Source organism: Dipodomys merriami, unplaced genomic scaffold, assembly GCF_024711535.1.
Source record: "Dipodomys merriami isolate MVZ:Mamm:240054 unplaced genomic scaffold, mDipMer1.0.p SCAF_690, whole genome shotgun sequence".
NCBI lineage: Eukaryota > Metazoa > Chordata > Mammalia > Rodentia > Heteromyidae > Dipodomys > Dipodomys merriami.
Genome location: NW_027206280.1, coordinates 172,136 through 186,137, shown reverse-complemented (window position 1 = coordinate 186,137; position 14,002 = coordinate 172,136). Strand labels below are relative to the sequence as shown.

Here is a 14,002-nt window from a genome sequence, read left to right as displayed (position 1 = left end):
TGGCCCACCGTGGGTCTGTGACCATGGGGAGCCAGCTCCCGAGGCAAACCCCAGCCATTCCCACTGTCCTCTCCTCCACACGCCCTCCCCACGAGGGAAGGCAAGAACTCACACCTCCCTTTCAAACGGGACTGGCCGTGTGGCAAACAGGTGACAGCGTCACAATCCCGAGTCTGGGCTTTGAAAGAACACGCAGCTTCTGCTTCGGTTTCTTGGGCCGCTATTCTCAGAACGCAACCATCATGCTCTAAGGAAGCCCCAACCACGGGGAGCATCCAGAGCACTCTCCGCTGGAGCACCTGCTGAGCTTCTGCCCGAGGACCAGCATGGCCACGGCTCTCCAAAAAAGTGGCCATCTTAGCCACACCAGTCCAGCTAAGCCCTTGAAGACAGCAGACCCAGCCTCGCCCGCAGGCTGGGAAGCAATGCCCTGAGCTTTGCAGAGAGCCCCAGAGTGGTAGGGTCTCGCTGTGTTTCACAGCGGTCTGTCTACTTCTGTAGCTGTTACACATAGCCTTTTCCTCCCTGCAACAGGGGTAGAGCATGCCTAGCACACCTCCTGGGACAACGGGGAGCGCTCATGAGAGGCCTGGAGGGAAGGGGCTCCTTGAGTGGAAAGCCACCAAGCAAAATCAAACTAAGCTGCTCTCCTGAGCGCTGCGGATGGGAGCTCATCGCTAACCCACCCCTGCCAGGTCGGCCGCCACTCTCTCAGACCACTCTGCAGAAGGAGCAAATCAGGGCAGGGAGGAGTTTGGGGTACACCAAGATGCTCAGCTCAAACCTCACCGGTGCTATTTAATGTTTTACTTTCTCCATCTGCCAAAGGACTAATTCTGACATCTCCACCTGGGGTGGGGAGGGGTGAGATTAAATGAGATGAGGTATGAGAAGCCAATGGCCAACACACACAGCCATTGATCAATGCCAGCTGTCACCATCACCTCCTGTGTTTTCTACTTTGTTTATTTCGAAAATTACCATATAGGAGCCAGATGCTGGTGGCTCATGCCTGTCATCCTAACTACTCAGGAAGCTGAAGTCTGAGGATCATAGTTCAAAGTCAGCCTGGGGAGAAAAGTCCATGAGACTCTTATCGCCACTAACCTACCACGAAAAAAAAAAAAGCTGGAAGTGGAACTGTATTTAAGTGGTAGAATACTGGCCTTGAGCAAAGGAAGTTCAGAGTTAGTACCCAGGCCCCAAGCTTGAGCCTCAGGATGGGCACATTCACATGTGCACACTTATACTATATATATATATGTATATATACACCTATATATGTATATGTGTATACACACATATAGTAAGAGAGAGTAAAATTGACTCATTTGGTATTGAGTTGTGTGACTCTTCATGCCTCTATATGAAGCAAAATACACAATGGTTTAATCACTCATACTACTGTGTCATAACCAAATTCTTCCCTCACTCCTAGTCCTGGTGAATATTAAGTCTTTTGTCTCTTTCAAGTATTGTATCCATAAAATCATGAAGTATATGTCACTATTTGTGACTGACTTCACTCAGTATATTGCTTTTGATACACATCCAAGTTACTGCATTTATTGATAGTTTACCCATTTTTCACTGCCTTGTAGTATTCCACTATATGGATAAACTATGGTTTATTACTCCAGTCACCATTACTAGAAGGAATTATATTCCTAAGTCAGAGCAAATTTCAGAAATGGCTAATTTGGACATGCACGCGCGCGCGCGCACGCGCACACACACACACACACACACACACACACACACACACACACACACACACACACACACACACACACACACACACACACACACACACACACACACACACACACACACACGAACAGAAGCCCAAGGATACGTTCCCTAGTATCACACAAAACTGGATGGGAAAGCAGGTGTCATTTCTTAGGTATGAAGCACTGAATCCTGCTTCTGGATGCTAACCATGAGGGCTGTTTTGCCTCTGCCTCATAGCCAATACGCCGTTGTAAGAGGAGGTAGCCCGCTGCACAGGAAGAGGCGGCGGGCAGTGCGTTCCAGCCGCAGTGGCCCTGTGTGGCGTGGATGACAGAGTCTCGGCCATAGCTGCCGGCCACCACTGCGGCCAGGCGCACCGCCCAGCGGTCATTTACCACGTGCAATTCAACTTGTCTACAGGAGATGCAGCTCTGAATCGCCTTCCCCCGGGGCTCCAGGGGTCCTGTCCTTGATCGGCCCCGGACACCACCACGCAAGTTGTGCATCACTGTCTCCAGAGAAAAGAGAAGCTCGGGGCCAAGGGGAATCTCACAAGTCATCTCTGAGCTGGAAGAGCTTCTTCTGGAACTGCAGGCCTCCAGCATGGCCTTCAGAAGTCACAAAAGAGATGGGGTGGGAGGGGGAGGTCTTGCCTTCCATCCTGGAGAGGGGACCAGAGGCCACCCAGGACCCCCCCCCCCAGCGTGAGCACCCCAGCTCTCTGGAGAGGAAGTGGCTCCGCCCCACGAGCAGCTGAGCTCATGGCATTTCATGTGGAATGCAGGCATATGAGTCACAAATGTGTGAAAACATGGAACTAATATTCATAATTACTGTACAAGATAAAGAGCGCGGCGGGAAAAACAGCTTCTGTGTGCCTTGCCATCCCACTGGGGTACACTGTGACGAACACAGAGTCTCGCCAGAGCCCCGGGCTCCGGCTCCCCGGCCAGCCCGGCCCTGGCGCTCAGCCCCGCCCGCCGCCCAGCCTTCTGTATTCCTGCCTCAGACATGTGCTCATCTCTGGGGCGGGAAGCCTTCGGTGCATGGGGCTGGGCAGCTGGCTTCCACGTTCCAGTCCTCGTGGGCCCAGGGTCCAGGCCTGTTCCAAACCCTCTGCTTTTTCCCTCTCCTTCAGTCCCAAGTATGGTCTGGGCCCTCAGTTCCTCCCTTGCATTCATTCTCTCTCTCTCTCTCTCTCTCTCTCTCTCTCTCTCTCTCTCTCTCTCTCTCTCTCTCTCTCTCTTTCTCTCTCTCTCTCGTCATTGTGGGGCCTGAACTCTGGGGCTGGGCGCTGTCCCTCAGCTCTTCAGCTCAAGGCTAGCACTCTACCACTTGAGCCACAGCGCCACTTCCAGCTTTTTTCTTTTGCTTATGTGGTGCTGAGGAATCAAACCCAGGGCCTCGTGCATGCAAGGCAAGTGCTCTACCACTGAGCCACCTTCCCAGCCCAGCATTTTCTCTCTTCTTATGGAGCTATCACACAGCAGGGCACATTCTTTGTAAGTGTATGGCTTGGTGTGTAAGCACGGATACCATGAGTGGAACATGACCATCACGTTCACGCAAGTCTCCCTGAGGGCTCTCTGGTACCCTGCCCCCAGTTATCGTCTCATTAGTTCAAGCTCTTATACGCTCTGCCCTAAAGTTCTGCTAGTTAACATTTTGTTTTGTTTTGTTTTGTTTTTGTCAGTTGTGGGGCTTGAACTCTGGGCCTGGGCGCTGTCTCTCAGCTCTTCAACTCAAGGTGAGCGCTCTACCACTTGAGCCACAGCACCACTTCCAGTTTTCTGGTGGTTCATTAGAGATGAGAGTCTCATAGACTTTCCTGCCCAGGCTGGCTTTGAACCGTGATCCTTAGAACTCAGCTTCCTGAGTAGCTAGGATTACAGGCTTGAGCCACCAGTGCCCAGCTAGTTAACTTGTTTTAAGGGTAACTTTAACTATGCATGTTTAAGGCATACACCAGGATGGTATGAGGAATGCAGAGAGAGGGTGGGTGACTGCAGTGAAGCAAATGAACCAGGCTGGCCTTGAACTCGCTAGGCAGCCCAGGTTGGCCTTCAGTGTTTAAGATTACAGGCAGTTACTGTTTGATTCCTGACTACCTCCTCTCGACCTGGCTTCCCCTAATTTATCCGTCCTATGTTGTCCACTTTACAACCTTAACCTGTGAGTCCCCTCAGGGCTGGACTGCTACCACACACCACCCTGGCTCCCATCAGCCCCTCCGCTCCTCCAAGCAACCACCCTTGCCTCAGAGGCCTCACCCCTGTCTGTGAGGACAACGTCTGTGCCTGCCCTGGTCTTCCCTTCCAGAGCGACCCACGCCCATCCTTCAGAGGACATGGTACTGGTTACCTCCATACAGTGGCACAGCTACTTCCCCATAGGTGGCTCCCGCAGCTAAACATTATTACTGAGGTACAGCTTCCTCCGTACACGCATGCGTATGCTGGCGTACTTGGCAGCTATTCAGTTCTTGGGATTTCTCAAAATAGGAAAGCTTAAAAAACAAAACAAAGGAAAAGAAAAAAACAACGCCAACAACAAGAAGGACAGAATGACTTAGTTTCTTACGTGGCCAGCAGCCAAAAAAAAAAAAATCCTGCTATCAAAACCATTTTATTTATTTAAAAGACACTGGATTAATATGAAAACAGGAGAGGTGATCAGCGATTCAGTGCATACACACCAGACTGACTGCACTCATTTTCCACACTTGCCTGGAGAACATTCCCATAGACTTACTCGCCTAGAACCTCCCTGCCCTGGGGGCTCCCTTAGTAAAGCAGCAGACCCACAAAAAGCACTCTATTCAGATCAGCTGATGTAGTCACAGGAAAACACGCAGTTGAAAGACAAGCAGCATTTTAGCAATGGTTCCTGAGCCCAGACATCCATCAGGAGCACAGATGAGGGAGGGGTGTGTGTGTGTGTGTGTGTGTGTGTGTACAGGATCACAGGATGCAGACACTTTCACAATCAGACAACACCCAACTACAGTCCCAGCCTGTGATGGCTCGTGTGCTCACGACCAGCAGACAAGTAATAGTCTTTGCTATTGGCACAGTGTAGCTAAGTCAGAGTCAGAGTCCGCAGTTAACTGTGATGCATACTCGTGATCTTCAGAAGTGTGAGCACTGGGTAAGTGGAGACCGAAGGGTGAGAAGAAAGGGCACCGCTGCCAGATGTGCGAGACACAGGGAACCCGGCTGAAAAGAGTGGTGGCTGAAATGCAACCTGTGCTCCATGTGCCAAGCCAGGTGTCCTGGCTCAGGTGGCATCTACCCACAGGAAGCAACGCCCTTCTGTGATGCTTCACAAAGAACCAAAGCCTTCAGCGATCCCAACTCGGCACTTCGAGGCCAAGAATATGCCAGCTCAAATAGGCACATAATGGTAAAGATCCTGTTCTGTGAATTTTATTTGATGGAAATGCATGCATGTACACGTACTCACAGACAGCCCTCCCCCACCCAGAAAACCTCAGTCAGTGAGCTAACCAAGATGGAAGGGTGCACAGAGATGGTTAAAAAACAAATCTTTAAAGAAATCATTTTAAATGGTATTGCTCATCTAATGCAGTGGTGTAAGCTTGTAAGTCCCAACTACTCAGAAAGCTGAGCTAGAAGGATAGTTTTTTTTTGTTTGTTTGTTTTTTTTGGGTCTGGTCGTGGGGCCTGAACTCTGGGCCTGGGCGCTGTCCCTCAGCTCTTAAGCTCAAGGCTAACGCTCTACCACTTGAGCCACAGCGCCACTTCCGGCTTTTTTCTTTTTGCTTATGTGGTGCTGAGGAATCGAACCCAGGGCCTCAAGCATGCAAGGCAAGTGCTCTACAACTGAGCCACCTTCCCAGCCAGAAGGATAGTTTAAGAGCAGAGGTCAGGGCCAGTCTGGGCAACATAGTAAGACTCTTACCTTAAAAAAAAAAAAGTGAATTCTTTCAAGTTTTATTATTTACATATAATTATTTATAAAAGGTAGTTAATGATAGTTGAGATTCTACAGTTACAAAACTTAAATCTTCTGTTGGTAGTTCAAGCCTGTAATCCTAGCTACTCAAGAGAGTGAGATCTAAGGATTCAATCCTATGCAATAATGTTCATAAGACTCCTATTTAATTAACCACCAAAAGCTGGAAGCAGAGCTCTGGCTCAAGTGGTAGAGCACTAGCCTTGAGCATCAAAGCTTAGAGACAGCACCCAGGCCCTGGGTTCAAGCCTCAGGACTAGCATACATGCATGTGTGCGCGTGCGCGCGCACGCGCGCACACACACACACACACACACACATTAAATCTTCTAAGTACCACACACAATCCAAGTCTCTTCTGCTCATCTGATGATGAGATCCTCCATATTTTTGGATAAAAACTATAAACAGGGGCTAGGAAGGTGGCTCAGAGGTGGTGCTTGCCTTGCATGCATGAGGCCCTGGGTTCAATTCCTCAGCACCACATAAGCAGAAAAAGCTGGAAGTGGTACTATGGCTCAAGTGGTAGAGCCCTAGCCTTGAGCTGAAGTGTTGAAGGACAGCGCCCAGGCCCAGAGTTCAAGTCCCATAACGGACAAAACAAACTATAAACAAACATCATCTAATCATTCCACAAACATTATAGAGTAACTTCTATGCCACAGACCCAAGATCGATCTTCTTAGCACGTTCTTAGTGTTTCATCTGCTTTCAAACACAACTCATAGCTGGGCACCAGTGGCTCATGCCTGTCATCCTAGCTACTCAGGAAGGCTGAGATCTGGGGATCATGGTTCAAAGCCAGCCTGGGCAGGAAAGTCTGTGAGACTCTTACCTCCAATAAAAACCACTAGAAAACCGGAAGTGGTGCTGTGGCTCAAGTGGTAGAGCACTTGCCTTGAGCTAAAGAGCACAGGGACAGCGACCAAGCCCAGAGTTCAAGCCCCACGACCAACCAAAAAAACAACAACAACAAAACCCCACAACTCATGTTTGGGAGCCGTGTCCGAGATGGCAGAGTCATCATGGCAAGGAGGCGTCACCACGAGCCGTCTCTCACACAAGTCCTCGCCCCTCCTGGAGTTCAGGGTCCGAGAACAGAGACGCCGCTCGGGCTGCCCAGCCGCATTCCTACCTGGATGGTGGTGTTGCCTCCCTCCAGCAGGGCGATGGCCAGGAGGATGCTCTCGTGGAACACGCGGTCGCTGGACGCATTCATGATGAGGTCTATCACCAGGTTGGAGGCCCCTTCCTTGTCGAGGTGGCACTGAACCTCTGCCAGGCTCATCTCACCCCTACTCATAGAGCCGGATCCAGAGCCTCCGCCTAGGAACACAGAGCGCTGTTCTAATATGGAGCATGATGGAAACCAGCATTTTTTCATACTCACTACACGCCAACACTTTATGCACTAAACACTTTATCTGTATTAACTCTTTCAACCCTCTAAAAACCCCACAAGAATTTGGGTGCTGGTGGCTCATGCCTGTGATCCTACCTACTCAGGTGGCTGAGATCTCAGGATTAGAGTTCAAAGCCTGCCCAGGCAGGAAAAGTTTGTGAGCCTCTTATCTCTAATGAACTACCAAAACAACTGGAAATGGAGCTGTGGCTCAAGTGGTAGAGTGCTAGCCTTGAGCCAAAAAGGCTCAGGGACGGCGCCTAGACCTTGAGCACCAGCACCAGCACAAAAATAAACAAAAGAAACTGCAAGGAGAGTGAAGTGAATTAGCATCAAGACATAAAGACGCATGTCCACGGCTTCCTGGCGTGGTGTTGAACTTGGGCACGTTCACTAAGTGATCCATAACCACCCAGCCAGGACTTTCTCTTATAGTAAAATGCAATGACCTGAAGCAGAATGATCAAGAACTAGTAAACCTATCCTCTAGTAAACCTATTGCCTCACTTCCACATGATTCATTTGTCCATTCATTTCTTCATTCATTCATTGAACAAATATTCATTCAATAAATATTTACTCTTGGTACAAAGCCAAGAGCTCGCGTTAGGAAAATGGAAAAAAAAAAGAGTCTTCACGTTTACAGATGTTCAGCTGAGATGAATATGCTGAAGGAGAGTACCATGCCAGTTAGTGGGATGTTAAGTTACTATGTAAGAACTACCTTGTGCTATTAGTGGCATTAACTGAAATACCACAGCACACAGAGAAACAGGCTGATCCATTTCACAAGGTAAACAACTATCTATCAATCCTTCTTCTAAAACGCTCAGTTCAAATGCTGAGGGTGTTCCTGCGGCCCCTGCATCAGACAACTGCCACTGTGCTTCAACACCAAGCCAACGTGGGAAGATCCTCCACGGAATCCAATGGTTTTGCAACTATCACCTGTCATTGTGTCTAAAATAATTTGGAACACCTTTAAGGATGAACATTTAAGAACTTCTACATATGATTGCCTTTTTTTTTTTTTGGAGATGCACAGAGCACAGGTATTCTAATTAAATGACTCCGGTTATAAAGCAGTCACTCCAAGTTCCCATCCATCTGGTAAGCTCAGATAACGGCGATGTCTACCTACCAATCATGACAATGGGTCCTGGAAGACCAAATGAGGCAAAGAATGCTAATAAGCCCCTTGATGCTCAGTAGATCATCATAAATGATAGCTTTCACCATCCTGGCTGCCAATACCCTCACCTCGTCATTCTATGGGAAACCTGAGTCCTAATGACCACAGGGAAATGTGCAATAAAATCCAGTTCCTTGAAATCAGTCAGCTATCACCAAGAGAGTCTCTGCATGGAGAAGAGGGGCAGAAAGACTTAGCCACAATAGAGTTGTGGGGAAATTCTGTTTTGCAAGGAAATGTGTTTAGACATCAGTTTGATAGTAGACCAAAGAAAACAAGTTCCTAAAAAAGGACACATACTTGCAACACACATAATCTAAGTTCCAGCCACCCGGAAGCATGCAGCTCTCACGTGACTGCCCAATTCACACTCGAAGCTCATGCACAGGACACAGCCTACCTCCTCCCCCAGGCTTGCTGGGTCCTCCTGGTGACAGGGGGCCATTGCCAAGGCTGGTAAGGCTCTCTCGTCTTCCCGAAGGTCTGATGTTTCCATAGTAACGGTTGACCAGAATTTGTCTGAGCGCCTCACCCTTAATTCAAACAGGATAATGAAATCAGGTTCTGAATTTAACACAACGAAGACGCCAATATTAAACGAAAGAAACCCGGGAATATTCAGGTACAAATTGGTTCCATTTCATTCAGTGCTCAGTGGAAAAAAACAAAACAAAACAAAACTCAGTGATTAAAAAAAAAAGGCATTATGAAACTCTAAAATCAACTTTAATATTTTCTCAGGAAAACAGATCATGGTTTTTTGTTTGTTTAATGCTGGCAATCTAGAATATTCACTATCTGAAGGGGGAACTCTAAAAAATAATAACAAAAACAAAAGGCTCTTTGGGCTAAGCTGATAGACTGGATAATCTGAGTAGTTTACAGGCCAGCTTCCACATGACAGTTTAAAATCCTTACTCTAAGCACTTGGATTTATTCCCAAGGTCCCCAAAAGATCAATATATTAGCCTAATAGAACGTACGTGGATATAATGAAACAGTAAGTCAAAAATTAAGCCTTTCTTACAAAGATGATCCATGAGCCAATGGTAAAATAGTGCTCCTAGGAAATAAAATCAGTGGAAGATATCAAATATGTTAATCAGAAGTAAGAATCATGGATGAAATGACATCATGCCTGGAATTTGCTCTTCAAATGCTATGGGTGAAGGAGTAGGCAGTGTCCATGAGACAGAAAGGGCAAGCCATGCTAGTGGGTGAAGCTGTTTTGAACAGGGCTTCTAACTCCCTCTGTACGTCCATCAACTTTGGAATAATGAAAAAATTAAAACCTCTATACATAAAAAGCAATCCTGGATCGAGGACGCAGTATCCCTTTCTTATAATTCTAACCAAGAAAAGAAAGTGATTTGTGTGCTGTTTTGAGAGATGTATTGGCAAGCCAGCACACAGAAACATGATTTATTCCTCTATCACATTTCCACCAGGCTCCCAAAGGACTCGCGGAACCCTTTCTAATCTGTGCATTTCTAAAAGTACAGTCTTGATGAATTTCCCCTGGAACTTCTGCTGTTTGTTTGTTCTAGGGACAAGGCACGGAGTTCCTCCGGTGCATCATGGAGAGAAAGGAAGTGAGAAGTCTAGCAGACAGAGGTGTTGAAATCTAGCAGGTCTCTAAAATAGACACTCGAGAGTTCTTCTGAAGAGACCAGCAACTGTAACCTGACTCCGCGGAACTTAAAAGTGATTTGTTAATAAACTCTGAGAATAAATATGTCTGGAGATTTCGGTGAGGTTTTTGCAAAACAAGTTGGGGGGGGGAAGGGGACAGGCAGAGGGGGAGGGAGGTCCTGAGAGACAGAGGGAGGGAAGGAACCGAGAGAAAAGAAAAGACTAGAAAACTCTGGAATCCTGACAATTGCCCAAATCATTTAAAGTCGCAGGGCTACACTGCCAGGTTTATCTCCTTCATTAATTCATGATGCTAACCACAGAATGCCCAGGGACAAAAATAGAATGAGGCAAACAGGTGAGAAGGGAAAATAACGAAGACTTAAACACACGTGCAGAGAATGAAAACCAAATCCATTTTCCCTTCTGCATTCTACCCGCACATGTCTGCAGCACTGTCAGGAGAGGACGCCTATCCTCAGCTCATGAAACCCACTTCCCACCTAGCCCAACTGGGAATTCAAAATCCCCAAAAGAAAGTTACATATAGTATTTTAAGTGTTTTTCTTTTCCTTCTTCTTTTTTAAATGAACTGCTTGTTGGTAGGGGAAAGTTTCAGTACAAGGTTCATTCATGGCTTAGAAAACCCCATGATGGGTTTGACCAGTGGGGCCCGGGCTCAGTACGAACACATTACCATTCTCCAAAGCAGTCCCTGGGACACTGGGGTCTTAGATGGCTGACTTTAAAGGTGCAGTTAAGAAAGACAAGTGAGAACAAAACAGGGTAAGGATAAGTTATCTCTGTGTGGAATAGTGTAGATTAAACGTGATTTCCCTTTTCAGATATCATGTTGCATCTATTTGATTTAGTTTGAGTAAGAATGCAGACAGGAGAGATGGCTAGGAGCAAATGCTCCTGAGCCGGGGACTAGGTGTGGTTTGTGTGAGAGGCAGGAGGCCCGGATGAAACCTGTTATCCCACGTGAGCAGGTACCCCAGGCAGCCACCGAGGCTGCGGACCATGGGGCTAAATGGACAAAGTCAAAGGAGTCTGTGGTGAACCAGACAACAAGCAAGCACGCCTCCTGGACATTTCACCTCCTGCTGGCGGCTGTTCTTTCTCCTTCTAGTGGTTTTGAGGGTAAATAGCGAGACCCCTCCCTGGTCAGTGAGCAATCAGCAGGCAGGAGGTAACCAAAGCAGCACTGGGAACCTCCCACCCCAAACAGGAAGCTCACATTAAAGCAGCTGAAGACACAGGAAAATCACAAATCACCATTCTGCCTCTCCTTCAACTGGGGGGGGGGAAGAGGGGGGGAAGAAACAAACCACAAAAACCCAGCAGTTACCATGGCAACAGATGCATCAAATGGTACATTTTCCCCCATAAGAGAATATCATGAAATGTGCTCATTATAGGAGACCAACTTTCCCCCTCTCTCACTAATGTGGTTTGGGGCACTGCCTGCTCTGCTACCCTCCCAAAAAATTTTAAGATGAAAAACAATAACAACAACAACTCATAGCAAGTGAGATTTGTTTGGGGTTTTCTTAAATAACAAATGAGTTTCCTGGTTATTTTGAAGAATAAAGACCAAGAATTTTAGGTGGAAGGGGACAGGAAGAGGAAATGAATAGGCATTATTGAGAAGTTATGTAAATCCCTAGTATGAAAACTCGGGTTCAAGGAAAATTCTGTTGTTTTTTTTTTAAGCACTAGTTTAATTTAAGAAAAATTAAAATCTGCAGAGAAAAGCCTTCCTAATCATCTTGACATAAATTACTCAACAACACTAAGCTGTTCACAATGTACCAGGCTGAGAAATCTGATTGCAGAGAAAGGGAAAGAAACGACTTCCTAAATAATGTCACTTGTCAAAGTCTCAGTTTTTACATTTGGCCAGGCATTTTGTTTTGTTTTGTTTTAATTTTTAAAAATAAAGCCACCTTATCACCAACCTCTGCCCCTCCCCGCGAGCAGTTTACACTTACAATATGTAAACAACTGTAAGACACCTGTCTCTTTCGTAAGAGACTCAAAACCTATTGTTGTCTAAGACTGAGAAAAGGAAAAGTCAAAGAAAGTTTCATTATTAATAGATGTCACATTCAGACAGTGACAACTGGTAGGTGAGTGACAGGGACCAGAGAAAGTGAGCTCCCACCCTGCCTCCTGGCTAAAGATTTCCATTGGTTCCAATTAACTCTCCAAGCTGAGCTCAGGGCAGAAGTGTGTGTGTGTGAGAATGCAGGCGTGTGTTGAGCAAGGCACAGAAGGGGTAATGTTGTCATTAGCACACAAGGGAGAGGGGGAAGTGACCTTTTCTTTTCCCCAGCTTCCAGTCACTTACAGATCATGTGCTTTAGGCAAGATCTGGCTCAGGCAGTGAGTCTCCCCTACCTTAGTCAGCTCTGAAATAGCATCTTAACTTTAACTACCTTCCTTTTCCTGCTCCTGCGGCCTACAAAATCACCTGAGCATTTCAAACTGCCAGGTGACTACTAATCAGATTCCTGTCATCATGCTCAGTGCTTTGTGGACATCCCTCAGTGTGACGGTCCTACATGATGAAGATGGATGCTACCCCTACTTTACAGCAGGAGAAACTGAGGCACAGAGCGGTTCAGTAACTTACCCCAAAAGAGACTTGTGCCTATTTCTAACTCCAAAGACTTTTCAGTACTGGGTTCCTTGGGAGCTTGGGAGCATGGGGGCTGGCCGAGTGGGGGCCCGCAGGAATGCAAGGTGCCCTTGGTCAACGTGCTGTGTGAGAGACACGGGATGCTAGACACAGGGGACAGCAGCACTATGCTCTGAGTTCTGCCCAGGTGCGAACATCCCTAGTCACTGTCTGAGAAATCATCAAGTTTATTCCTCCACCAGAGCAAGAGAACAGGAAAAAAAAAAAATCTGCTCTATGAGGAGACGGGATGGAGGCTGAGGCGTGTGAGTGGAATACAGGGCATCGGGCTGTCACTCTGGACCTGGATGACCACGCTCCACTGCGGCAGGCTTCACAGTTACTGTTCACCTGCTAACCCCAGGACTTTGGTGAAGACGGGATGCAGGCCACACCACTGGGCAAGGGGAAGCATTCATAAAAAATGGCTATGTGGGGGGAATTGGGGGAAGGAAGAGAAAGTGGGAGAAAAACAAAGGCAGGGTAACAATGCCCGACAAGAAATGTACTCATTACCTTACTGATGTAACTGTAACCTCTCTGAACGGCATCTTTAGAAGAAAATAATTTTAAAAAATGGCTATGTGAACATGTGGAACAGCTGCAGCATCTCGATGGGCTCTGAGAGCCGTGACATCTGGTTATCTTCCGGACAAAATGGGTAACACGCCAGCACAGGCATGAAGATAGCGCTAGCTCTACGTCTGTATCTATTTATTTACAGACAATTGTCTAGAAACAGTTTGGCAATGCATAGTTGGCACCATAATGAAGAGTCTCCCCCTTTGACTCAGGACTTACTTCCCTTTCTATGATTCTATTCAAAGATGCCCATATTTGTCCAATTTCCTTGTCAAAGGAAAATATTACAATCCCCTTGTTAATTTGAGGAACTCTGAACAGCTGGTGGCTTTTAAAAAAAAAGCTCAGACGGAACACTGAATGACAACAGAGGGTGTGGAAGTTGTACACTTACAACAATCCCTTGGCAGCATGCGCTTTTGGGACACGTGCTCCCGTGGGTTATTAAAAAAAAAAGTATTGAAGGATATGCGAACAAGTTAGCAGATTTGATAGCTGGTCCTGTCACTGTGAGCTGCTTCCGCTGTATTTTTGTATTTATCTATAGTGATCATCAGCTCTTACAAAACGAAACATTTTTAGACTTGACCTGAGTAGAAAGCTACGGCGGGAAGCAGGGAACACCAAAAGTTACTCCGCCATCGTTTGGCACCTGGCTAGGCACCGTGCTCTCCTCAGGGAGCTCATGCAGAGAAGTACCAGCCCCTTTTGTTTAAGTAAGAGGCTGTGATTGGTCCTGAGCAAGCTACGGTTTGAACAATACCCACAACCACCAAAGTGGTCTTTGAATCACGGTGTCGGC

At 47.0% G+C, this 14,002-nt stretch overlaps 1 protein-coding gene across 7 annotated transcripts in view; it reads right to left on the bottom strand.

Moving 5' to 3' along the window:
* Positions 1–14,002, bottom strand: part of LOC138816317 (inositol 1,4,5-trisphosphate-gated calcium channel ITPR1-like) — a 275,135-nt gene that overhangs the window by 95,152 nt on the left and 165,981 nt on the right. For all 7 annotated transcript variants that reach the window (XM_070006010.1, XM_070006011.1, XM_070006012.1 and 4 more), the window contains 2 exons: positions 8,704–8,836; positions 6,845–7,035 (listed from right to left, as the gene is read on the bottom strand). In XM_070006010.1, coding sequence (XP_069862111.1) covers positions 6,845–7,035; positions 8,704–8,836 — 324 coding nt within the window. The remainder of the gene's footprint in view (positions 1–6,844; positions 7,036–8,703; positions 8,837–14,002) is intronic.